Source organism: Mixophyes fleayi, chromosome 3 (assembly GCF_038048845.1).
Source record: "Mixophyes fleayi isolate aMixFle1 chromosome 3, aMixFle1.hap1, whole genome shotgun sequence".
Lineage (NCBI taxonomy): Eukaryota > Metazoa > Chordata > Amphibia > Anura > Limnodynastidae > Mixophyes > Mixophyes fleayi.
Window position 1 is genome coordinate 303,611,623 of NC_134404.1, and position 27,839 is coordinate 303,639,461.

The 27,839-nt window shown below is 37.0% G+C and overlaps 1 protein-coding gene across 4 annotated transcripts in view; it reads left to right on the forward strand.

The window, feature by feature from the left end:
• The window catches only part of MEIS1 (Meis homeobox 1), a 116,655-nt gene extending 92,982 nt beyond the window's left edge, over window positions 1-23,673 (forward strand). The window contains exons 10-13 of one of the 4 annotated variants that reach the window (XM_075203918.1): window positions 19,126-19,265; window positions 19,990-20,079; window positions 20,336-20,431; window positions 22,410-22,548. In XM_075203918.1, the coding sequence (XP_075060019.1) occupies window positions 19,126-19,265; window positions 19,990-20,079; window positions 20,336-20,394 (289 nt within the window). In that variant the 3' untranslated portion in view covers window positions 20,395-20,431; window positions 22,410-22,548. Of the gene's footprint in view, window positions 1-19,125; window positions 19,266-19,989; window positions 20,080-20,335; window positions 20,432-22,409 lie in introns of all 4 variants that reach the window. The other 3 variants (XM_075203919.1, XM_075203916.1, XM_075203917.1) reach the window with 3 other exon arrangements.
• Window positions 23,674-27,839: the final 4,166 nt, after the last annotated feature.

Consider the following 27,839-nt stretch of genomic DNA (forward strand, 5'->3'; position numbering starts at 1 on the left):
ACTTAATGCTGTTATTCTCTGCTGAAGATTTCAATGGTTGGCTGCTATTGGCTACAAGTTATATATTAAACATTCTTCCTAATTCCACACTATTGAACAGCAGCCTATGATTGATTTCACTCCAATATCTACACAGTATGTTTTCTTGTTTGTATATGAAAAGCCTGTGAGCAATGATTGCCATTAACCAGGACTTTTACAATAAGTAACAGGATAAGTAAAACAATCTCTAGGGTACACACTTAATTTTTAGCGTGTCATGTGGATGTTTTGCGTGTCATGTGGATGTCATCAGGACAGTTAACATACCATGATGTTTGCTTAAGATCAATGTTTGTCAAGGAATCTTTAGTTACATGTTATAATAACAAGCAGCGGATATATTTGGATTTTGTTCATCCTGACACATAGATATTAACAAAATTCCCAGATGTTTAAACTTCATTACAGGAAATGTCAGTTGTGTCAATATAATTCTGTGTAATCTCCGATGTAACACCGTAGTGATAAATAGTTACTTATGTTATATTCGCCATTATAGGATTATTATCCAAAGTGCATTATCTGCGAGCGACAGGCAAACTCACAGACATAGCGTATAAAGGTTATGAAGCACTGTGACCTGAATTGCCTTGGGAGATCAATTTTCTGCTGAGCTATTCATCGAAGGCCTGGGAATACAGAATTATCTGTTAATGCAAATATCTTTCTATGAGCACTTTATATGTTTCATAAACTCGTAGATAATTTCATATTTTTTTAAAAAAAAATCTTATCATTTAAGTTCAATAGAAAGAGAAAATAAATGATTACTAGATGTTCCAGTAAATAGTAGACAATTCCAATATTGTATTTTTAGAAAGAATTTTCTTGTTTGTCACAGGTTATTGTTGCTCTATTGCTTGTTCCATAGTTTACAAGGGGTATGTCATAACTCAGTGTTGGCTAACCTGTGACACTCCAGGTGTTGTGAAATTACAAGACCCAGCATGCTTTGCCAATATATAGCAGCTTATTACTGGAAGGGTATGCTGGGACTTGTAGTTTCACAACACCTGGAGTGTCACAGGTTAACCAACACTGTCCTAACTCATCTATGAATCACAGCGTAAAAATGAATCTGCCCAGTATTTGCATCACAACATGGTTCGTCCACTAATTTGCACGATGTAGCTGGATATATAGACACACTTGTATATTATTATGTCCTTGTTTCCATTAATGAGCTGATTACTGTAAATCTTTGCAGTGATTGTTTACTGGATCTGATAGAGATATTTTATATTTTGAAATGGTAACAATAAGTCTATTATTCATTCAGTGAATGTTAGCTGTACTTCTACATATCGGGCTCTTAGTGGCTACCTAAAGTGTAAATTTACACACAAGGGGGTAGATTTGTCAAACCTTTTAAAAAGTAAAAGTGGAGGTGTTGCCCATAGCAACCAGTCAGGTTCTAGCAATCATTTATTTAGCACAGTGATGGACAACAGGCAGCCCCAGGGCCCTCCAAGCCTTCACCTGCAACTCCCAGCTACTCTCTGCTTTATTGTCAGATTTGTTTGTCATAGCTTGTAACACTTATTTAAAATGCCTTCTGATATGTTATTACAGTTAGGTGTCTCCTTCTTTAATTAATTTTATTCTTTTAACTTATTACTGAGATTAAGAGTAATTTGCAGCCCTTTTGAAGGCTAGAGAGCCGCCAGTGTGGCCTCCAGGGGCGGATCTAGAATATAATTTTACCAGGGGCGATTTAGTCCCCGCCCCTTTTTGACAGCTGAGTATGCCTATGGCCACACACTATGTGCAGGTCCGTTCGGCAGAGACAGGCAGGGATAGTGTGCTGCCCGTCTCGCTGACTGTCTCTGCCGAACGAACCTGCACACAGTGTGCAGCCGCAGGCAGCAAGCCCCTGCCAGGGGCCCGATCGCTCTCCCCTGGATCCGCCACTGGTGGCCTCTGACGTGTATCAGGTTGCCCATCACTGATCTAGAACCTTCTAGCAAATGATAGTATCTGATTGGTTGCTATGGGAAAAGCCTCCACTTTACCTCAAATAGCTTGAGTTCTAGCAAGTTCCTGAAAATACGTCTGTCTATTGTAAAAGCAGCTCTTTTATAGAAAATCAATTGCAGTTAAGGTCTAGCATATGGATTATTTTATTATAACAGAAAACTGGAATACAGATATTATATGAAGGGTACAGTCTCCATCCCTTTGATTTCTCTTGTGGGGTATGTAGCAAACATGTACATGCTTTCCCACTAGTCCTGATAATTTAAAAGCCTGAACAGTCTGAATTCTAGGGAAAACTGTTGAAACCATGGTTTTCCTGGTAAATCACAAGATGTAAAGTACATAACTTTATTTAAATATATATATTCAGTTGTTATTTATATATTTCCATTTGCTGATCAGTATAAATCGGCAGTGGGCAACAGGTGGCCCACGCAGTCAGCAGCATCTTAACAACATTATGGGCCCCCGGGCAAAGCAGTGCACCGGGGCCCCTACACACACACACACACATATATATATATATATATATAGATGGATAGAGCTACAGATATAGATATAGATATATAGAGATAGAGATAGATAGATAGATATAAAGATGTATACAGATACAGATATAGATATAGATATATAGAGATAGAGATAGATAGATAGATATAAAGATGTATACAGATACAGATATAGATATATAGAGATAGAGATAGATAGATATACTTGCTCAGTGACCCTTGAATGTTTTTTTTGCAGGTTTTTTTCTTTTGCAGGATTATTTATCCTCATTAATAGCTCTGCCTATGGGGCCCTCTTGCCCATGGGGCCCCCGGGCACCTGCCCATCGTGCCCAATGGAAAAGATGGCCCTGCACGCAGTCCATCAAGGCTTCACCAGAGCCTGTCCAGTCAGCAGCTCCCGATCTCATTCTCTACTTAATAAGCCGAGAATGAGGCAGAACCGGGACAGTCAACTTCCACCCCACGTGATAGTATAGGTATCATATTATTACCAATAGAAATAGAATATATTTTAGAAAAACTGTCAGTTTAAAGGAATTCTATTGTCACACTTACATTTAATATGCTGTGTAACATTTAGTGTATTGGAGATATGTAGCTATTTTCTAAATGGAAATAAAAAAGTTTACCAGTCACCTACATACAAGGGTGACTGTCATGTTGTGGGCTGATCCACTATTAATGACTGTGCAGCCAATCAGCTCAGTAGCAACTAGTAACATCATTGGCTCCTAGTTAACTGATTCTCTTGAGTAGTAAAATTGCTGCCACCACTTTATCTTGGCAGTATGTACACTTTAAAGGCTAAGGGCTATATTTTCTAAGCTGCGGGTTTGAAAAAGTGGGGATGTTGCCTATAGCAACCAATCAGATTCTAGCTGTCACTTTGTAGAATGTACTAAATAAATGAAAGCTAGAATCTGATTGGTTGCTATAGGCAACATCCCCACTTTTTCAAACCCGCAGCTTAGTAAATCTAGCCCTAAGTGTACCCAAAACTAAACATTTACATTTGGGTGGAGTTGGGTCATCTGAAATAGAATACAAAGTTTTACTTATCTGTATTTGTTAGAGTCAGCAATTTAGTGGGTCCCCATAGGTCTAATGGTCTAATCAGCAGATCCTCCCACTTGGTCTGGCTGACCTTGTTCTTGAATGTCTAACCACCACTCTTCAGAACATATTATTTCCATAAATGGGGAGAGCAAAGAGATGCCAACCCCAACAAGGCTTATCTGAGCCTGAATCTGGCCAAACTGTGCGCCGCAGGATGCCATGTCGATCTCATAGGGGTACCGCAGCCAAGGCCAGTGGTAAGCATGGCAGGGAACTACTTGGTAATTATTTTGGCTTAGAGGTGCCTTGAAAAAATCATGGAGACCCTAAGGGTGCCTCGAACTGAGAAAGTTTGGGATCCACTGCACTAGACACAATGAATGAACGACCAAATCCCTATATCCATTAAAGTACTGGTAGGTGAAGCATTTTGTTAGGTCACATCTTTTCACCCCAAACAACAATTTCCATTGTGGGTAGCACTTGTCTTTTTAAATAAATGTATATTTTAAAGATTGGCCTCATCTAGATCTATATACTTATAACTGTTTATAAAAGTGAGCTTAGTTTTATTTTCTTGATCTGTGTTCAGAATGCGCCTGATAACATTAAGATTTTAATAGATTTCAAAATAAATACCTTGTACAATTCTATTTGCTCCAGGGAACAGTAAACAAGTGATTTTTGATTTATTGTGCTCTTGTTCATCTCTTCCAGCAAGAACTTTCCAAAATTTTTGCTTTTCAGTCAAAGACTCAGCCTAACTTGTTAACACACATGTACATTTTTGTATTATTAATGACAAGCTACTGTAAATCACTGTTGCAGAGATTAAATAAAATGCTGAAGGGCAGCCTGGGTGCAGATCAGTCATAAATTATTGGCAGCAACACAGCATGTGGGAATACATGAAATGTGTATAAAAACATAAACTCGTGTCTAGCAGGATGGTATTTAACAATGACTTGGAATATTGCATTTCTCAATGTGATTATGATGGCAAGTTTCCTGTAGATGCATCCATGATTGGTACCTCATTCTTGTATACATGTTACAAGCGTTTGGACTTACAAAGCACTGCCCCAGTCATAGTTACATTGTTGTTAAATATTAATAGTATCTTCATGTTTGACAGTGAATATTCTGACTTTTTACTCTTCCGTGTTAATCATGATATGTTATTGGCACTTGAAAATGTGGGGCCTGATTCATTAAGGATCTTAAATGAAGAGGATCCTTATTTCAGTATCCTGGACAAAACCATATTACAATGCAAGGGGTGCAAATTAGTATTCTGTTTTGCACATAAGTTAAATACTGACTGTTTTTTCATGTAGCACACACATATCAACTTTAAATTTCAGTGTACAAATAAGCTATCAAGTATTTGTGTGTTACATGAAAAAACAGTCAGTATTTAACTTATGTGCAAAACAGAATACTAATTTGCACCCCTTGCATTGTAACATGGTTTTGTCCAGGAGACTGAAATAAGGATCCTCTTCATTTAAGATCCTTAATGAATCAGGCCCATGATTTTCATATGCATCAAAGTTAAAAAGAAGGTCTATTTTATTTATAAGGGGAGTTTATCTTTTATTTAAGTGGACAGTAAGGTTATGTCACTTATTTTATAGTGACATGTGTGCATTTACCTATCTAGGTTTTACTTGTCCCACAGCCTCGCTGTTCATCTCTCTGGGTCATTTAAACCAATCATAAACATTTCTAGAGAGGGCAAAAATGACATCCGATAAAACTTGTAAACCCAGATTTAATTAAAGAAGAGGCTTCCCCAAGGTATCCCAACATTCCATGACACAAGGGGAGGCTCTTCATATATTAAACATATTTTAATGGTTTACTTCCTAGATAAGTGCCTCTAAAAAACTAAATTACACAGCATGTAATTTATATGCAAGAAAACTGCCAGCCTCAGCCATGATCTTCCTATGGGAATCTATTGCCCTCACAGTAAGTTTATCAAGATCGCTCACTTGACTAAGTGGAATGAACTTTTTTTTTTTTTTTTACATCTTTCCAATAGTCTGCAAAGTATTCTTAGCCAGCTATTATTCAAGATGAACTGTGTAACTGTTTTAATTACAGTATTACATTGAGTGAGCGTTTTACATTCCAAAATTACATCAATCAGTGTATATCGTTATATGAAATGCTATATAGTTACACATAGGAAAAAAGTATTAATTGTAATCACTCAAAAAATGTTTAGCTTGTGTAGTGCCCCAGACAGACATGGAGAGATGCCAGTGAATCAATGTATTATTAGAAAAGCTGAATAAATAGCTCATAGGCGTAGGAGCTGTTGAATCAGTCACCAGGTATTATCAAGTTAGAGAACTACTCTTTTCAAAGTCTTTTTGCCAGGTGTTGCTAAATCCACAAATAAATAGTAACTATCTTTCAACAATTTTTTTTACACTTCTATTTATATTGTGTAACGGTAAAACAAGAAAATGTGTACCTATAGTGGACAAAACATTGGAAACGGCTTTGTAAATGAGGGACAGAAAGCAAATTGAAAGCAAGGGCTTCTGCACACATTTGGAATGTGAGTTAATTAAGCACATAACATACCATTATGGTCAGGGTCATGTATAAAAACGCTGGACTGCCCCTGGGCTACCATGACCACACGAGGAGACCTCAGTGACTATGAATAAGAGTTGATTCGGGCAAATTTGGCAAGAGATTCACTGACCAAAACAGCTAATTTTTCACGAGCAACGTTGTGGTGTCAAAGGTGAGGTCAGCATGGAACTCCAAGGGAAAAACATAATCAGCAGAGGACAACAGTGGCCAGTAATGCATTGTCTAGAATTGTAGTGTCTGTGCACTAATTCAAAGTACAAGGCAAGTCATATGACTAACTGCAGATCAGTTGACTGCAAATTCCTACCTGTGCAGTGAGTAGTCAATTTAATAAAAAAATGTTTTGACGAGAACAGCACAAAGCAGGATATAATAGTTAAACCTAGCAAAGCACGTTTGTAAGTGGTGCAAAGAGCATAGGCAGCCGCCAACTGACCAGTGAATATGAATCATCCATCACTATTTATTTGGACAAACAGAAGAGTGTATGTGTGGTGCTGAAAAACTGTGCATCCATCATCATCATCATCTATTTATAAAGGGCCACTAATTCAGCAGTGCTGTACAAAGAACTCACATCAGTCCATGTGTACTGGTATTTTGTTAGAATGAAGTAACCCAAAGCAACCAACTGCACATTTCACAGCTTTGCACCAAAATTGCGGTTTATTGCAATGTTTCAGGTCATCCAATTATCCATTTATCAAGACAGCTTATAAATAAATAACTCAGGGGAAGTTTAAAAAATGTACTCTGTAAGACGCAGCATTGGCCATTGATCTGGTGTAGTGGGTAGGACCATAAAGAATTGGCTGGCAGCAAACTGAAAGATGCCAAAAATATGATATATTAAGATCATTCAAATATCAATTAACACTGGTTTTCATTTATAATATTATGGTGCACTGCAGTGCTAAAGATCATTTGGGTATGGTTGTGATGACATTCAGCTTACTTTTCACCTGTGTCTTGCATTAGCCATGTCTAGCTAACAGCAGTGTCCATAGTGATCTCTAGCTAGCAGCAATGTTCATAGGCATGTCTAGGAAACAGCAATGTCCATAGCATATCTAGATATCAGAAATGGCCATAGTCATGTCTCTGCAAGATCTAGGGCTGCACAAGTGCACAATCATGGTTTTGTGAACCTAATATCTAAATGAGAAAAATGAGAGTTGACTGGATCAATTTGAGAGTGTGCGTTGAATTGTAGGGGATCAAAAAGCTTTTACAAAGAGTTGGAGCTCTAGTTATGTCAACCCATATGAACAAACACAAATGGTTTAAATGCAGAATCCTTGTTACCCCAATGTTTCTAGAAGAGTCACTATTAATCCAATGAATATTTCTATGTTGTGATGCTTTTTTCAAGTCCAGAAATTCCCTGGTTTTCTAAATTTTGCTAGATTCATGTAATTGTTTTACAGTGTTTGTTAAGAGAAAGCATAGATTACCCCTATGCAAAACTGCAGAAGTTCCAATGCTTTCTATTGAAAGGACAAGGGAGTATATTTACTAAACTGTGGGTTTGAAAAAGTGGAGATGTTGCCTATAGCAACCAATCAGATCCAATTATTATTTATTTAGTACATTCTACAAAATGATCGCTAGAATCTGATTGGTTGCTATAGGCAACATCTCTACTTTTTCAAACCCGCAGTTTAGTAAATATAACCCATGGAGATCTTTTCAAAAGGATATACTATATTTTGTTCTTTTTATTATATATTCTCGACTTCTCTTGAGATACATTTTATTATAAAAGGCTATTTGCAACCTCCCCTTTTTCAGATCACTCCTAACACAGATTTTCTAGTTTAATATTATTTGTTAGTAAAAAGTGGTTTTCCAGTATCTTAATGGAGAGGTCTAAGGGCCATTGTATAAGCTGTAGAACCAACAGTAGTTGTTTTTTTTTTAAATGACATCATAACCTTCCCAAATTCATAATGTATGCCAAGAATAATTAAATTGGGATGCAGCGCTGATACTGACCTAAAGTTCTCCTTTAAAAATCTATCACTGCAGTTTAGATGCGTAAGCTTTTCCACTGCATGTTAGCTTAACATTAATGAAGTTTTACTATGTTCCATTAGTCATGCAGTTTTTATATTATATACCGGGCCTATGTAAGAAAAGGAGAAAAGCCCTTTCGCCAACGAACAGATTCATCGGACTTCTCCTGGCGATAACTTCCCCAGTATGGTAACAGCAGTTAATATTAACAAAAAATGCTTTATTTCTTTCAATAAAGCATGTTTTCATTTGGGAAGTGTATTAAAATATTTGTTGTTATTTTTAATATTCTTTTACATTTTTTTTTAACATTAACAGTTTATTACTTTTTTAACTTTCATTTTTAATCAATGGTCTCTTTAGTTCCGGGTGATTTAATAGGCTGCTTTCTCATGAATAGTTGTGCCTCATGATAGTGATGTCACTAGTTCATAGTGAGTTGCCCAAGATGAGCAACATTTTCTCATCATTTGGCTGTAAAATTTTGCATGATTTGACAGTGAAATTTGTCCTTAATTGTTCCTAGTCCCACACCAAGCATAACACACAGCAGAATGAATCAACTGTCATTGTCAAAGGTCTATTCATACACTATATATTATGCAAAATGTGAATTTACAAATAATTTGAAATGACCATTCTGCTGCAGTACTGAAGATTCTAACGGCGGAACTTGGCAGCATTGCAAAGCGATCTGCTCTGTCTTGAAACGCGGTTTGTGCTAAGTTTTGCCACACTATGGCAGAAATTTAGTGGACAGGTTCATGAATATTAGCACATCCCACAAAATGACTGCCTCCATTGTGTGTTAGCCGTTATATTTTAATACAGCTGCTGGAAAACGGTCTTGAACAGTCCTGCATGGCTGATGCATCCTGTACCTGTAACAGCGCTTTACACGGAACTGCTGAGAATAATAGGAACAAATGTACTTTTAAAACCTTTTTAAGGCGCATTACTGAAAATAATGTGAACACTGGAGGAGTTCTCTACAAGTCAGGTTCTGGTCTGTTCTTGTTAAATCTCTCTAAGTGTGTTTACACAAAGTTTGACTTTCTGGTATTTCGTTGCTTGCACAGACCTGATCCACACCTATTTTGAGTCAACAGTGGCCAAGAATGGTGCAGAGTAATTAAGTAGTACAGAAACTAGCACCAGCAAACTAAGAAGTGTGCCCTTGGAGACCTCCTCTCTCTTACATCATATTGCAGCCTCAGGCCATGCCTCCATAAAACAAACTGAGTTTTTAGACGTTAAAAAGCCCGTCTAAAATGCTGAAAATGGGGCAAATGTTGCCTCCTTGTTGGATAAAACAATTTTCTCTTCTTAAAAATGAAGGAGAGCCAGAGGCATGAGGGAAGGAAGTGCATTTGAAGACATATATTGTGCGGAGCACAGTGTGTGTGTGTAAATGATGCATGGCTTTCTATATCAGCATTAAAGGCTTTAGAGATTCCTTTCACTTATAAAGGAGGCAGCAGCACACTTAAAATAAAATCTGGGTCATTTAACGGTTCCACTAATATTTTATAAGGCATGCGGGTATTTGTTGATGCCATTGTAATTTTCTTGATAACACTAATCCCCACTATAATGGCACACTTTGAATTACTTAATAACAAACAAATAGGAAAATAAAATATATGGTAGAGATAACACTTTTGGAGTTGTTTCATATCTTGCTCTGTATATTTGAATTCACAAGGAAAAGATCCCCACGATTATAAGTCCTTTTGTACAGATCAATCTGCATATTAAATTGCAATTTCCACTAACCCGCAGCAATATATAAGTGAAGAGAGTGTTTCTGTTTGATGTTTTATTAGATTACATTTGTCCTATTCTGTTTAACTCCCACTTGTGTCTGGAAAAAAAAACGTAGCCATATTATAACATGTAGTACTGTTAAATCCACACAATGCTGTATTTACATGCACAAATATCTATATATATATATATATCACATAGAAGATGTGGAAGGACCCAGACATCAACATGTTCAGTGGCATTTGTCTGGGAAACAAGGCAGCAGTTGGATGTGCCTGGCAAGGAGATCATCATAGGGTATGTGAGCCAATGACATGACACTCACATCCAGTCTTCTGACTGCCTCCTCCGCCAGGTATAACCTGCTACCGCTGAGACAGTATATTGTGATGCGGCTGCTTATTTTCTACCTCTTTAATGAGCGGTGTTTAAAAAAACCAATGACATATATTATTACCATATCCTGGAATTATGTTATGTAGAAAATCATTACTGTCCAGATGGCACATGAAATGTAATGTAGATAACTATAGGGGTGTGCAGCTAGGCAGTAATAATACCTTTGCTACTTAAATGGGATATAGCAGGGGATAGCCAAGATGAAAAAGGACTTAGGAATACTAGATGACAGACAGATGAGTAGCAGCACTCAATGCCAGTCAGCAGCTGTAAAGGTGAATAAAATCCCGGCATGCATTACAAGGGGGATAAATTCATGGAATGCGAACATGGTATTAACATTGTCACTGGTTGACCACATCTTGAATATGGGTTAAAGTTTTGGATGCCTCAATGTAAGAAGGACTTAGAAGAACTCAAGAGGGTTCAGAAGTGGGCAGTCTAATTAATATAGGGAATGGAAGTGTTATAGAGAGAGATTAGTAAAACTATGTTTACTTTAAAAAAAAAAGGTGCCCAACATGTGACCTAATTAATGGGTGTAAATATTCAAATATTTGTCTAATGAACTCTTTGTACCAATGTCCACACAGAGGAAAAGGGGTCATCAATTGTTAATAGAAGAAAGAAGATTTCACCATCATCATAGGAAGATGTTCTTGTCTGTAAGCTGGGGAATTTCTTACCACGTGTAGTAGTGATAGTAAATTCACAAAAAGCATTTAAACTTTTGCTGTATGCCTTAAGTACAAGTAATGATATCTGTATCTATAATTAGTAAAGGATATTATGGAGGTGGGTGATCCAGGAAATTTATCAGGATGCCATCTAAAGGGTCAGGAAGGATTTTTCTCCCCTGTAACTGTTGCACTGGGGAATGGGTTGTTTTGCCTTGATGTGGATCAACACAGTTAGAATGTTGGAGATACTGAACTTGATACACCATTGTTTTTTTATAACCTTACCGACGAATTACTATAAGTCATTTACTGAACTGTTGGTGATGCTCTTATATGTACTTGTCCAGCAGCAGTGTCCATGCAAATTGTTTTCAAATATGGCGACTATGCATTTGACAATTTTGTCTTATTGCACAGTTTAAGTCGTTACTTTCTTACAAAGTATTGTAGAAATGAGGGAGGAGTATATTATGTCAATTTGTATTAAAAATTAATATGTTAAACTATCAGTGCAACAGATCAACCAGTTGCTTATAGAATATTTTCAATGTAACAAGCTATATCTGCTTAGGTCTACAGTCTAAGATAATGTCTACTTCTTTTCAGAAAAAACTATGCATTTTGCAAATAATTAAGCCCAACAGTTGCTCAGAAAAGCAGTACTACTTTCATAACTACCTAGCTATCTATGCCAGTATTTCTGAAGACTATTAAAACATGCTTTTGTAATACATTGTAAATGACTCTTGTAAGGATTATGCAAAGTGGGACATTTCTTGTATTCTAAAATTCCGTCTTACACAGTGAGCTTAAAGAGTAAAGTCTAAAGATGTAAACTTCACTATATGTGTCTTCTACATTCTCCTCGCATCATTTCATTTGTCAGCTAATTGATCAATCTTTAGCCTGGGTGTTTTATCATACTCTTCCACTGGAAAAGCTTTGACATAGTGCTCTGTTTTTGCTACATGGTACAAATTTTTCATTACTGCCTGAGGAGTAGAACTGGCTTGAAGGAAAATCTACTGATTCGTATGATTGATGGTCTTGCTGTGATTTGAGTAAATTCCAATATTATGTTTCTGAAGTAGGCGGTTAGTGAAGCATGCATACAGCCTCTCCTTTTTTTACACTGTGAATATTGTTATGCAGTTTGGGGTTCTCTTTTATTCAGCAGCACCAGGAATAGACAAAGGCTAATTCAAGCTGCCAAAATATGACTTAACAAGTCGTCGCTTGTGGTTTGGTTGTTTTTGTTTCTGAACCACTGCAAATTTAAAAGTATTAAAAGTTAAAAATTTGGATTGTTAATTATAGTGATTAAACTCAGTGAACCCCTTCTCTGTCACAGTAATGGCACTCTAGATAGATAAAACTTCTCTACACTGTTAATTTCCAGGGACAACTTATTGACAGGTATATATTAAAAGTTTTAACACATTGGTAGAAATGTTAACCAACACTCTGCTTTCTCTGTAATTATTACTTGTATACAGCATGCTCATTATTGTTTCTTGCTTGGGACTTAAGTCTTTAAACTGCAATGTGAGGGTGACATAAAAGACTGGAGATGGAACTCTTTCACTAAATCCCAAAATGTAAATTTCAGATATGAACTGTGAAAGTAAAATACATTGTTCAGGGGGCTCCCTACATTATTCTGCAGCTGTGTTAAAAAGTAAAGTATTATCTATGCACTCATCTAAAGTCGTCTAAAGCTCCACCCACATAATAATGGAATCTGATACAGGTCAAAAAGCTGCCCTGTCCCCGTGTGTGACTCAACTCAATGTAAATACACAGTGCATTCTGAGCAAGTGTGACAAGCCAGTCATTCTGCATATGCTGCGTTGCAGTACAACTCTTACCTTGGCACCCTGTTGCGTAGCGGTGGTAGAGTGTATGGGGGTCAGACTTAGTTAAGTATAAACACTCCAATATTGAACCCTAGCTCAGACTCTCCCCGTTTAGTTTCCTGTAGATTAAACTTAGCAAACAAGTCTTCATGTGCAACTTTGATAACAGTAGAACTGGTGTACTGTAGATGCGACAGGTGTGACATTGTAATGTATCTCTGATGAAAATAATAGATATCAAGTCATCTTATCCTCGGATAAATAAATTATATAGATTTAGAGGTCTATTTATGACCCATTGCATTTTATTTATGTTAATTATCATTTCTTATCGCAGTGATAATAATGATTTAGCACGCCTATTTATTAAAATTGCTCAGATGGGACATCACTTTCCTTCCTGACCTGGCCTTTGCACTGTGCATGCGGCCATGAGGCTGCTGCACTCTCAGAATACATTTTACAATAGGAACGAGGGGAGTAGCACAGAGCCTGCCAGGGAGGGATCCGAAGATCTCTCCTGCAATGCTCTTCCTCATAGGATAGAACAGTTATTGGCCTTAGCCGTTGTGGTCAAGCTCACTTTTTGGGGATTGTGCTTGATAAATAAGGCATTTTTTGCAATCCCAATAGACACTTATGAGGACTGCATCTGCGATCAAAGATCCTGGGACTGCAGCAGATATCGGAGTTATCTGCAGCGATCCTCTAATAATAAACAGGCATGCAGTTCCTTTACAGGGGACTTACCGGGATACCAACGTATTCGGAGGTTCTTATATAGGACCCTTAGTTATTCACTAGATATCTCTTCTTCTGCACAAATCACTTAGTTGCAGTAAATTATTTTGCTGTTAAGTTCACTTTACATATCAATGTCTGTCTGTAATGTCTCATCACAGCACATGACTGTAGTAATTACACTATAACAACAGTACTCAGTAGAACTTAACATTTGGCTGAAGAGCTGACAATCATTGCATTCATTACACTGCAACCTTATAGCTTGCTCACACACTCTGAGTTTCCAAATCTCAACACATTCTCAGCTACACTTGGTTCTCAGTTAAATGCAGTAATAAAGCACGTTGGGGCTCCTCAAGATTTGACTAACACTCAGGTCAGACTAGCATCCTGCTCTGGCCTCACACACAACTCTTGGGATCTCCATATCATTCTGAAATTACACATTTGTATCTGTGTGTACCAGCACAGCGCTCTCCGAACACACACTGATAACTTTTATATGCATTTTCCCATTCGATTTACAGTTATGTTTTTTTGACACAAACGCAACACTGCTGGGTAACTGTCCTTAATCACTTTTCTCCCCAATCATATGCAACCCTCCCATCTCCCCTGAATTTAACAGGTTAGTCTAATCCAGTCTTGTTATCAATTCTTAAATTGTACTTGGCCTCATCTGTAATTTCTATCTAATGTGTTTCAGGCTAGAAATCTATAGTGTTTTCTATATCTGTATCACCCTGGTATATTCAGCATTGCAAATAATGGAAGCACTGCATGAGAATAAAGTATGCTGATCATAAAGATAATTAGTTGTTCCAATGCAATAAAAGCTAAAACATTTTTATGTAATGACATTTAATTAAAGGAAAGCTGTGGTAGCAGTTTTAAGGAAATTTTAAGGCAAATGATACTACTTTGAAAGTGTTCTGCACATTAACTAATTAACATTAGCGTGTAATTTACACAGTGTTACTCTGCTGAAAAAGTTTTTAAATAAATGCAGAATGATGTTGAAAACTCCCAATGTGCAATGTGCAAAGACATATTGTGGCAGCTGTTAGTTCAGAAACATTTATCAGTTTTCAACTCATTTTTATTAATTTTCAATACTTAACAACTATTGATTATTGCCATCTTCACTGAGCACAATTTTACTAGCTGCAATTGTTCTCTCTCATATTCTCATATCTTATTACGGATATAGCGTTCACCGAACCAAAGTCTGGTTTGCCCACATATAGCATTCCACTTACCATGTTGTACAGGTTTAAAAACTTGGCCAAAGTTGCTTCAAAATCTGCTCGACTTGGTTTGCAGCATGTGGAAGTTCCATTAGTGTATTTAATACATACTTGCCAACATTTTTTTTTTTTTTTCCGGGAGATGCCGGCTGGGACGTGGGCGTGCAGGGGGCGGGGCTGCGAAATCGCGTCATTTTGGCCCCGCCCCCGTGACGGAATGACGCAAATCGCGTCATTTTACAGTGGGGGCGGGGCTAAACGCCGCGATTCCGGGTGAATCGCGGCGTTTAAACTAAATTTTTCTCCCTTCCTATCAGGGAGATTGCCACACTCGTCCGGGAGACTCTCGCAAAATGCGGGAGTCTCCCGGACAATGCGGGAGAGTTGGCAAGTATGATTTAATATTGTATCATTGTCACTGTAATGGAATCTCTGTGGTGTTCTGTTGGAACTGACTTGCCAGGAGATGAGTGGCATTGCAGCAGATGCATGTTTTACTGTACCAATAGCCCAGAAAGTTAGATTATTTTATTGAGGGCTATTGCGTGTGATACTTCCACAGACCCAAGCAATAAGATGAATGGAATGGGCACCCATCTTCTTGCCTCACGTCTGTGGGGGAGATTCTGGCTAGCACTCATACACGCCTTTGGGTTTTTATAGATTGGACCTCCCAGAAACTTGTTGTAACAGGTGGAACAACTCAGGGGTGTTTGTTTTCACTCAAACCAGTCAGAAAAAATTGTACGTGAAAATGATTTGGAAATATGTCACCATATGGGTATATTCTGTATAATTCACTTATAGTATGATTATAATATTTATGATATAAACACTAGGAGCCTGATTCATTAAGGGAAGTTAAGTAAAAAAAGTTGAGTAAGTAGTCTCCTGGACAAAACCATTTTACAATGCAAGGAGTGCAAATTAGTTTTCTATTTTGCACATAAGTTAAATACTGTCAGTTTTTCATGTAGCACACAAATATCAACTTTAAATTTCAGTGTATAAATAAGCTGTGAAAGTATTTGTGTGTTATATGAAAAAAACGGACATTATTTAACTTATGTGCAAAATAGAAAACAAATTTGCACCCCTTGCATTGTAACATGGTTTTTGTCCATATTTTTCTGTGCGTGTGTGCGTGTGTGTATATGCTTTACATGGAGACTCTGAGAATTAAAGAATAGTGCAGTGGTCTATAGGTAACATTTTGCTTTATTTTGCTATTTTTTTATCTATGCGATTATCCACCTTATTAAATATACATAAATGTGTTAGTCATGGAATGTCTCTATTTAAAAATTGTTTACGGTTAAAACAGGATTAGAACAGACCTCCATCTGTTGTTTAACTGTAACTCCCAGCAGGCTGTGCCATGAAGCCCTAATCTTTTCTCCCATGTAACTCTCTTTACAATTGCAATTAAGTAAGTAATGTTATCAGCACTTACTACCGGGCCCAAAATCTCCATAGTCACCAGCGGTGTTTTAAAACAATGAATTGTGGACTTACAGAATTCTCTCCATGTAAATGCTTATTAGTAGACTGTTTTTATAGGAACATATCACTATGTCAAAAATTGTATTAAAGTGCATAGCTCATTAGTGTTTTTTGAATAATTACAATCTATTGATCATTTGTAACAAATAAACTAAAAGAAGTAGAATAATCACTTTAAGTGCATTCTATAACATTAATGTAGACCTTTCCATTCCTGGGCATTTTATTTGTCCTTTCCAAAGAGCATGTAAGGATTAAGGGCCTGATTCATTAAGGATCTTAACTTGAGAAACTTCTTATTTTCAGTCTCATGGACATAACCATGTTACAATGCAAGGGGTGCAAATTAGTATTCTGTTTTGCACATAAGTTAAATACTGACTGTTTTTTCATGTAGCACACAAATATCAACTTTAAATTTCAGTGTACAAATAAGCTATCAGTATTTAACTTATGTGCAAAACAGAATACTAATTTGCACCCCTTGCATAGTAACATGGTTTTGTCCATGAGACTGAAATAAGAAGTTTCTCAAGTTAAGATCCTTAATGAATAAGGCCCTAAATGTGTTTTTAGGCTCATAGTGAAGATATGGATGTAAAATAAATGCACACTGTTTATGTCCCAGGAATATACAGCACCTTTGTTAATATAGTTTCTATTATTGGGCCTGTGCCTCAATCATGTGATCAAAAGTTGACCACAGACATCATAGCGACAGTGCCATATTCATACATATTTTAGACTATTTATTGTTTCAAACCACAACTGGTGTGCAAAGTGGAGCTTTCTGTTACTACTGCAAAGGGATAAGGGAGAGAAGGTCAGAGGCCATTTTGGAAACAAACAGCTGGACCAGTTTATTTAAACAGATATGAGGGGGTGGGATACTGACCTTAGTTTGACTTCTTCTGGGAGGAGCAAGAATTCCGTTTTATCACTACTCAGAAGAAAAAGTTTCCTGCATATGAATGCACCCTAAAGGCATACACAGAAATTGCCGCTTTTCACAGAGAAGAAAACACTTTTTTTTTTTCCAGGAACAAGAAAAAAATAAAATAAACCTTTAACACCTTAATTTGAAAATTAGTTCCCACATTTTCATATAGTTAATGTTTTATTAATTAAAATATGGCAAATGTGCCCCCCTCCTGCTTACTCAGTCAGTGACACATACCAAGTCCAAGGATGTATAGGCCACTTATAATAATGATGAAAACATTTTAATTTGTCATTTCTAATGAATTAAGGTTAAACAGGCACAGACATTTGCAGCAAATGTAGAGCTGTGGAACTATGGCTGGGGAACAATGACAACTGGACCTCAGCCTGACGAGGCCACGGGAAAGTGTTTATGCAGAGACCTCCTGCTAGGGAAGGCATTCAGAGATTTGTGTATGTCACAAGGGGTGGGATACATGCACTCTAAAGTGAAGGTCAAAGAGGCTTTCCGTAACAATAGGTTTGTTTATTTCTTTTTTTTATTATTGCTTTTATGACATTTAATATTGAAAAAGATTGTTGTCTGTGTAATCTACCAAAATTCATTAAATAATGTTTAATTGGACAATCAAGGAAGGCAGTTGATGGGGAAGGGGGGGGGGTTCATTCCCCAAGTTCCCTGGCGCCTTCGCCTCATGAAGCTTATTAAAATAGAATAAAGATGTATTCTATAACTACATACTCCCTGTGTGCTCATATTTTAATTTCATTTTGGTGTTTACAGTTTGTTTTATACTGATGCAATAAAGTTTAGCATTTTGGGAATCAACATATGTCACCAGTTATATTATAGCTTCTGTTGATGTTCATGGACTAAAATGTGTGCAAAAAGGTTCCAGATGCACACCTGAAACATAAATTTGTTCAATTTTTGGAGAAAAATCTCATCACGTTATGTGATTGGGGATTTTTTAAAAAATTTTTTATGTACACTAACATATTCAAATGCGTACTGCTCTTAGATTACTGTACTTTTGGATGGCGATTGAGTTAGTTTTATATTTTTTTTGCCCCTTCACAATTCCTGATGAATACAAGATTATAACAGCAGTTCCTGTATGGCATTGACCTTGTATTGACCCCACTCTTTGAATAAACCAGAAAAAAAAAGTAGTCTCCATAAGCCGAATGCCTTGTTCTGAAGTCCCCAGCAGTGTGAGCAAGTAATAAAACTCCAGACGTTCTCTCATTTGATGGTATACTGCCATCACAGTTCATTATCTTAATAGTGGGCATTAAAATAGAATTAAACTCCAAAGAAAAAGAGAGGATTTTAATAAAAGTTGGAAAGTAGTTACAAAACAAAAGATACGGATAGCCTTGCAAAGCTTATTGTATTAGACTTCACCCTTTTAGGCAATTTGTGATTCCCCCCCCCCCCATAGAATTGGAAACAGTATGTTACCCATATTGTTTTTCAGAAAATCTGGCTAATTCCCTAATGTAGATGTGAAATAAAATAAAGTCCAACTGTGGTAAAGGCTGACCCACATAAATCAACTCAGAAGTCCCCGGTCTGTACTATGCAAGGTCATGAGGGGTTACGTGGGGTTTGGAATGTTTAAACTTGAATGTAGAACATCTGACTAAACTATATCAATTCTGCTGTTGGTGAGGTCCAGGAGCCCAACACTATAATGTGGCTCTGCTTGCACTAAATCATATGTATGTGGCACAATAACCCAGATATGTTTTGTTGTCTTTATTTTAGGTTTATAAATGCTAGAAGAAGAATAGTCCAGCCTATGATAGACCAATCCAATCGAGCAGGCAAGTCCCCAATAGTAACTGTTTTCAAGTCACGCAGGCGAAAACCATCTTCAAGCCATTCACCGGGAGGTCCGATACCTGGTAAATAATATAAATGCTGGGAGTAAACCAAAATAAAACACCAGTCCTGTAGTTTTTTTTTGTGGCACGACAATTGGTTAAATTCTACAAAAAAAAATTGCTGTATTTTTTGACTTTTTGTATTAGATTTTCTCCTCAGCTATACTTTCTGCTACTTTGACCACTCCCTGGTGCATGGCTTGGTGTGGAATTGCTGTAAACTTTATTACCTGTCAAAAGGGTAACAGGGTCAGTATCCCTTATGGGAATCGGTAAAGTTCAAAGACGCTCAATGAGGTAGTTTTTTTTTTTTTTTTTTTATCCTTTTAAGTACCTTAAGGCATTTTATTTTAAAGCAAGCTTGTTCTGTGTTCAACTAAAACCTATAGTATAACACATGGGTACGTCTATGTCTTATTTTAAGTGTCTTTGGGAACTCTGAATCTGTATTCTTTGTCTTAACAAAATCTGAAATGTTGTATACCCTTGAATCCAACCAAGGGATATCAGCATTACATAGAATAATGGCATGTCGGTCAGAAATATGGTGTTGGGCTTCTTTTTGTTACTATTTCCCTAATATTCCAAGTATTAAAAGTACTAAGTATGCTTAATGGGTGTTGGGAAGGGGGCAGGAGGTCACCTAATATCCGTCCAACAATTCTAAGTTGTTTGCAAGATATTGTGTTTGTGATTGTTATGTCCGGCTGAAATTAGATCTTAACAGTAACATTATGCATTTTAGTAAGTCAAGGAACACCTTACAATGCCGACGGACAGCCAATGGGGGGTTTTGTAATGGACGGTCAGCAGCATATGGGAATCAGAGCACCAGGTAAGATTGTTTTGTTCATTTATATTTAGTTGCTAGTTTGTGCTGTGTTAGATCAAAGTGGTAATTGTAAAATTGAAGCTTTTATGTCTCTCGCTATGTCTTTGCCTATCTGCCAATCATAATGTGGCTACACTCTGGGTGCTTTACCTATATCTTGATTTCTTTGAGAATGGTTTTATAACATGGGATCTTTGGGTGCTCTCTGTTCATTTCTCTGATCTTCTGGCATCTTCTTGGATTTTTATCTCCCTTCTAGGACCTATGAGTGGAATGGGCATGAATATGGGCATGGAGGGGCAATGGCACTACATGTAACCATCAACTAGTTAACCAATGGCAAAGCAAGGGGGAAGTAAGTACAAAGGGGATGCTGTGTCTACTTTGCTGTAGGACTTTTTTTTTTTTTTTATCAACACTGTGGATTTTCGTAATTTGTATTCTCCCTGCCCATAGCTCCATGCTTTTTCATTCCTTTTCCATGAAAATCCGGTGTCTTGTTTTCGCACTGATTTTGTTCCATTTATCACATGCATAAAGTGCTGCCTATATTGTCCATTTACTCTTATGTTGTTTTTATACAGTACTGACCACATGACAAATCAAGAAATAGGCAGAAGGTGGGGGGGGGGCAGGGGGGGTTTCCATGGCAACAGACTGATTTGCAAAATGTAAGCAGTCTGCAGCAGTGCAAGGAGAGGAAAGAGCATGTCCCTGAAGTGTCATAAATCTGTCTAACCACAGTTGATGCATGAGTTACACTTCTTCACTAACCTGCAAGAGACCAAAATGCAAACAGGGACTTATTTAAGCAAAATAAGCACTGTCCTTCTATAAAAAAATGCTTAGCGCTATTTAAGATCCCATCCAGGAAAACTTTGAATTTCCACTTTGCTTCTCTTTGTCCATCCTGTATAATAGGATTATGTGTGGAAAAGAGAAAGTAAAAGAATACAAAATAGAGGTGTGCACAGCAGGTTGTGAAGCTTTGCCTGGGCTAATTGACTATATCCAAATTAAGTATGCCATCACTTGCAGTGTGACAAATGGATTTGACTCATTCCGTATACAAAAATAGAGATCATTAATGCAATCTTCAGCAGCAGGCCCAGTGATGTCTGGAGAGAAAAAAAAAAAAACTGGACCACAATCTTGCTTTGTATTATTCTGCAGTAAAAATATTATTCCGTCTAAAGGAATGTAGAAGTGTTCGGATGCAATCAGACTTTATGTTATTGTTCTGCATCAAAAAAAAAAGCTGCTATGGTTTGTTTTGTTGGTCTTAATCTATTCCTAATTGTGAGACCGATGTGTGCACCAAGAATTTGAATCACACATCAAGCTAAGAAAACTGCCTGGGAAGGCACCAGCCTCTCTCTCACACATTATGAACATTTCCAGTTTAGTTAATCTAAATATTGTTTCTTAATTTCTGGGTCAATTAAATTTAAATGATGTATGCTATGCTTCATAACCAATTAAATTAATAGGATATTATGAAAAATATCATCACTTTTGATTAAAGACCAACGGATATACTCTATTTTCTAAGCAATTTTCGTTAGTAGGAGAAAAAAAAAATCTTCCTTTAGGCTAGATTAAGCAGCCTTTCATTGCTGGAGCCCTGAGACCTGAATCCAAGGTGTTCACGCTGCAACATTACTTAGAACTAAAGCCAATTGAACCTACTTAGAAATAGCGTTATGCCTTTCACCCTTGATGATTATGGAGCTTATAGCTCTCTGAGACAATACACCTGTCAGTTTTCATCAACTATAGCAAACCATGCAGAAGACAGAGGCCCACGGAAAGCAGGGGGGCTATTGTTTTACGTTCCGTTTCCTCATTGTTCTCAAATTTAGTGAAAGCTTGACTGAGTTTGTAGTCTGATTTATTTTAAACATTCATGATCACAAGGAAGGAATTAATTGCTAACAGTTATTGATTTCTTGCATGTATGAAGGTAAAAAAAAAAACGGCTTCCCATTTATCAGCCCTACATAATGCATTCTTATTTTATGGCAATATTCCAGTAAACAATTACTGCTTTTGTTTATTCCCTTCAAGGCGTGTAGAGATAAATTGCTATAAATACAATGAATGCACCTCGTTGGTAAAACGATATGTTCCACAAGCCATGCTGCTGCATCTATGATATATATATATATATATATATATATATATATATATATATATATATATATATAATGTATATATATATATGAAAATTCAGTTTATATTTTTTTTGTTTTGTTTTTACGCTTGTTCTGTACAGTGGTGAACATACTGTTAGGATATTTTGCCAATATTTAGCTTTTTCCTCTCTCTCTCAGGACTGCAAGGTATGCCAGGGAATTACATATCTCCGAGTGGTCCGATGGGTATGAGTATGGGACAGCCAAGTTATCCTCCATCACAGATGCCCTTACATCACGCTCAGCTGCGTCATGGGCCGTCTGTGCATACCTACATACCTGGACACCATCACCATCCAGCAATGATGATGCACGGGGGACCACCTCACCCTGGAATGCCGATGTCAGCATCTAGCCCCTCAGTTCTTAATACAGGAGATCCATCTATGAGTGGGCATGTAATGGACATCCATGCTCAGTAATTTAAGGGAATATGTGTTGTCTACAATGGAAATTTCATGTACTGTGTATCTGCCACAACAGCAAAGTTCCATTCTTGGTGCCCATGAAGGACCAAGACAGTTTTCGACACAGGCACCCTAAATTAAAAAATAAATAAAATATAAAAAAAAGCAGAAAGCAGATGCTGAAATCAAGTTTGGGGACACGATAAATACGTATATAAGACATTAAGAGAACAAAGAGTGAAATATTGTAAATGATATTATACTGTTAACCATATTATGTTGTTTCTTATAGATTTTTTTAAAAAAATGTGAAATTTTTCCACACTATGTGTGTTGTTTCCATAGCTCTTCACTTCCTCCTGAAGCCTCCTTACTTAAAGAAAATAAAGCCTTACAGTTACCCTGCAGATGACAGAGCGTCCTCGTTTGCAGGTCATTTTAGAGCATTACAATAAGTATGTCAGGCAGAAGATTTTTTTTCTTCGATCCAAGGATGTCAGCCATGTGCACTTTCTCTGCAGCTTTTGTCTCTCAGTTTTTTTTTCTCTCTCTGTCTCCCTGTCTCTTTCTCTCTAGCCTGGGGCTTGAATTTGCATGTCTAATTCATTTACTCACCATATTTGAATTGGCCTGAACAGATGTAAATCGGGAAGGATGGGAAAAAACTGCAGTCATCAACAATGATTAATCAGCTGTTGCAGGCAGTGTCTTAAGGAGACTGGTAGGAGGAGGCATGGAAACCAAAAGGCAATGTGTATGAAGCATAATTGTCACAACGGAGCATCAGTGTCCCCATTCAGCAGCAACCAATATGTGCATCATTTTCTGTCTCATGCAGCTCAAAAAACAAGAACTGTAGAAGATTTATTTTTAATACATTGACTTTATTTCTTAGCACGGCAGCAGCCGTGCGTACATTTTTCCATAGTCCCACCATGGAACATTTATGTAAACATTGTAAATAAATTTTGTGCAAAAAGGACTGGAAAAGATAACTGTATTGTTGCCATTTTTTTTGTATAAGTAGAAGTTTGGTATGAGTTGGCATGTATACAGATTAAGGGGTTTTCCAGCTTGTTTAAGAATTTTGTTAAATACCCTACCTGCCTAATAATAGTGCTTTGGTCTATATCCTGGGGCCCCCTTTCTTCACGCTACATAGCAGTGTCCCAATAATCACATAGCCAGGACCTCTGACAATCACCTTGAGCGATGCTTGTGTCTCTCCATACTAGGAAATGCTAAGGGCTAGATTTACTAAGCTGCGGGTTTGAAAAAGTGGGGATGTTGCCTATAGCAACCAATCAGATTCTAGCTATCATTTTGTAGAAGGTACTAAATAAATGACAGCTAGAATCTGATTGGTTGCTATAGGCAACATCCCCACTTTTTCAAACCAGCAGCTTAGTAAATCTAGCCCTAAGACTCCAATTGGCAGCCTTAGTGGTCATGTTTCAGATCTCCCCTGCGACGGATAGACATGAGCAGTGTTGAAGGGGATTGGCAGGGGGTCTATGTGTGGGTGCCGGGTCTCTGCTATATATAATGAATGAAGGGGGTCCATAGAGGAGTGTCTCCCACCAAAAGTACTGCGAAGGGAGGGGATTTAGCAAACTTGTTAAAGTGGAAAATCCCTTTAATTTACTAAGTGGGATAAGCTAATTATATTTCTTTTTTGTTGTGCTTAAACAAAATGTTTGTTTAATAAGCAATATTTCCATAACGAAACAAAAGGTAAAAAATAATAATTAATTAATAATCATTATACACCAACACCTAGAGCTTTTGACTAATGGCTTGTACAAAATAGCAAAGTCTAATTGTACTATTTTGAGTCCAGTTATTAAGATTAATCCTAATAACAGTGGTAATAATAATAATATTAAATAATAAAGATAAAACTTTCTTCATGCAGATTATACATCATACCACTAAAAGATAACTGTGTGATTCAAGTAGTTATTCATTAATGATAAAAAATGTGCATTATCAATCTAGTATGGAACAAAAGCTCTTCTTCTTAGAAACAATTGATGTGGTTAAGAGTGTAGAATATATATGGTTTTCTTGACTACTTTTTAAGCTGTGAAATAGACAGGGTTAAAAAAAATGTGTATTCTTCTTATGAAAGGAATATTTGAAACACCACTATGGATTATATTAGTTTTTTTTACTTTTAATATAAAGTATTGGACATGAAATAAAGTACATATAATGCTGAATTTATAATATTCATAAATGTATATTTCCATGCTTTAAATAGGTATAAGGGGCACATACAAAATAATTAACAAGTTGATTGCACTGATGATTTAATTATATTCAACTACTAGACTCATTACCATTAAAATATTACATCAGGAAGATTTAATTTCCTACTAAAAGGTGTAATTGAAACTGCACAACAGTTTTTTAGATGGTGATGTAACTGGGAATTAAGAACCATTGTGATTCTTAAGTACGTTGTCACACATGATGAAATTGAAATATTTTCATACTTGCTAAAGACTAAATAATCTATATCTAAAATGGTAAGTGATGAATAATAATCTGATTGATATGAAAATACATTCTTAAAGAAATCTTTATTGAGCAGGAAAATGACACATAATTTCAAATAAATTATTTTCTTGAAAAAAATTGAGTAATAAAATTAAGTAATACAATTAAGGTTTGATCCTGTTGAAAAGGAACTTTGTTGGAGCGTTTATGCTCCAGATAAAGTTTACAATGTGAATGTGTCACTACATTTCTTAATGGGAGCCTTTTTTATATAAATCATGTTATTTAGGTGAGATAAACTGGAATTACTGCTAGAATTAGCTGGCATCAGTCCAATCTCAGTGTAGTGGCCACAACCCACATTTATTATTTATTATTATTATCTTTGACTTATAAGGCGTCACAAAGGGTCCGCAGCCCCATACATTACATATACAGAAAACAGAGAACCAAGACACAACATGATACAAACATATATACAAACACAGGTGACAGGGTAAAGCAAATCAGATTATATCTGGGACAGATAGTGAAAGGGATGGTAGAAATCAGCGAGAAGAAGGCCGAAGCTTAAGAAAACAGGGAAAACAGAGCTAGGGAAGCAGGCCAAGAGGTACAGAGGGTGATGCAATAGTAGAAGGAGCACACAAGGAAAGAGGGCCCTGCTCGTGAGAGCTTACAGCTTATGTCAATAAAATATTTTTACCTGTAGCCATAGTGAACACCAAGAACAAGTTGGATGTATGAACTTAGTTTCACATAGAGGTGGGTTTAACTGCATAATCATCATCATCATCATCATTTATTCACATAGCACCACCAATTCTGCAGCAATGTACAGAGAATATTTAACATTCACATCAGTCTCTACCCCATTGGAGCTTACAGCCTAAATTCCCTAACACACACACACTTACATACACACGCACACACACTAGGACCTTCCAGTACTCTGATAACATGTCAGCCTAGGCCCACCACCTTCAGATTTGAATATAGACTGCACACAGGAAATGGACAAGCTTTTATACTGTGACCTTCTTCTGAAATTGTGATTGGTTACAGATTATTCTAGCCCCATCCACTACATCTAGTGCACATCGGGGTGTTCCCAGCTTTGAAAAATAAATTGCACAAGTGCTTTAACTTTAGCCAGACAAACCTAAAACCAAATTATTTATTGGTATAATTTGCATTCTTGCCATCACTAACATTTATGCATTTCATCGTCAAACACTTTCACAATGATTCAAGTGACGCTAGTCAGCGTTGATGGTTTCTTAAGCATCAGTGAACAGAACTGGCCTACCACAAGAAATATCTGCTTGACTATGACAAAAACACACCTAAAACATTTTTTGTGATAATCATATACATGTTGTAAAATGTTTACCCTGAAGCATGGATTCTTTATGAGTTATTTTACATTAGAAAATACATAGTCTAGACATATTTATCTTGAAAAGCCTGCAAATTAATAAATCTATTTTTGAAATGGGAAGGTCCTTGCTAAATGCATACTAGCTACAGGGAGAAGGGTTCCTAATTCCGACACTGGAAATGTCAGCAGGCTAAATGTTGACACTTCCATTGTGCTAACAGGTTGACAATGTCGATAGTGTGATTGACGACATTCACAATGTTGCCAATCACATTGTCGACATTAATAGAGCAATGGTATCGTGTCTGGATTATAGCTGCCGGACCCGGCGGCATTGGTGTGAATGTCGCCAATCACACTATTGACATTGTCAACTTGTCAGCACAATGGAAGTGTCGGCATTAAGCCTGCCAACATGTTCATGTTGGTAGGTTAAGTGCTGACATTTCCAGTGCCAGAATTATGACTGCGATTGGCTAAAATAATGTGCCTTATAGTGCAAAAACAAAATTTTGAGCCACAGGACAATATATTTGAGTTTCACGTGGTGATTCTGGTGCATTTAGGGGGTGTTGCTGGTTTATTGGGTGGCCGCAGACCTTCTCAATCCCCATCTACTCTGTAGGATCCCCAGAGCAGCATGGGAGCCACCAAAGTGGAAGGACCAGCATCTCCTAGTCTCCTAGTCTCTTGGCAGTGGCATGGTCTCCTCCGGGGCTAGGTCCACCACTGTGTTCAAAAAAGTGTTTGTTGTGATTGGAAATCAGCTGCACACATTATGGAAGATCATATTTTGTTACTATTATATTCATTTTAGTATTTGTCATATTTTACATTAGGCCTCAATTTAAAACAATTCAATATGAGACCTGCACAATTTTATTTTTTTACAAAGTAACAGGATTTTGAGAGGTTAAAGTATGCAAATGAACCACTCCCAGACATTTACATGGTAGCCCATGAGAGTCGAGCGTATTCTGCCTTTAGGATACCACAGCTTCCTGGTCAGAAAATCCCAGCATTCTAAAACACCTGTGTAACCTTCACCAAAGAGCAATTTCTCTACTTATCCACCTATACGTAGAGTTCTCTGGGAAAGACAAAATCATTTTTAAAGTGACCTCTGTTCAAATAGTAGCTTTTAATAATATTGCTTTATGTAGTTTGTGATCGAGATGTAGGAGTAGTTTTCCCAAAATTCTGAGCCCAGTTTCGTTAACTGATCTTATTGTCTTTTTTTTATTAAAGTCTAATGCCAGGTTCACAATGCAAAGTCAT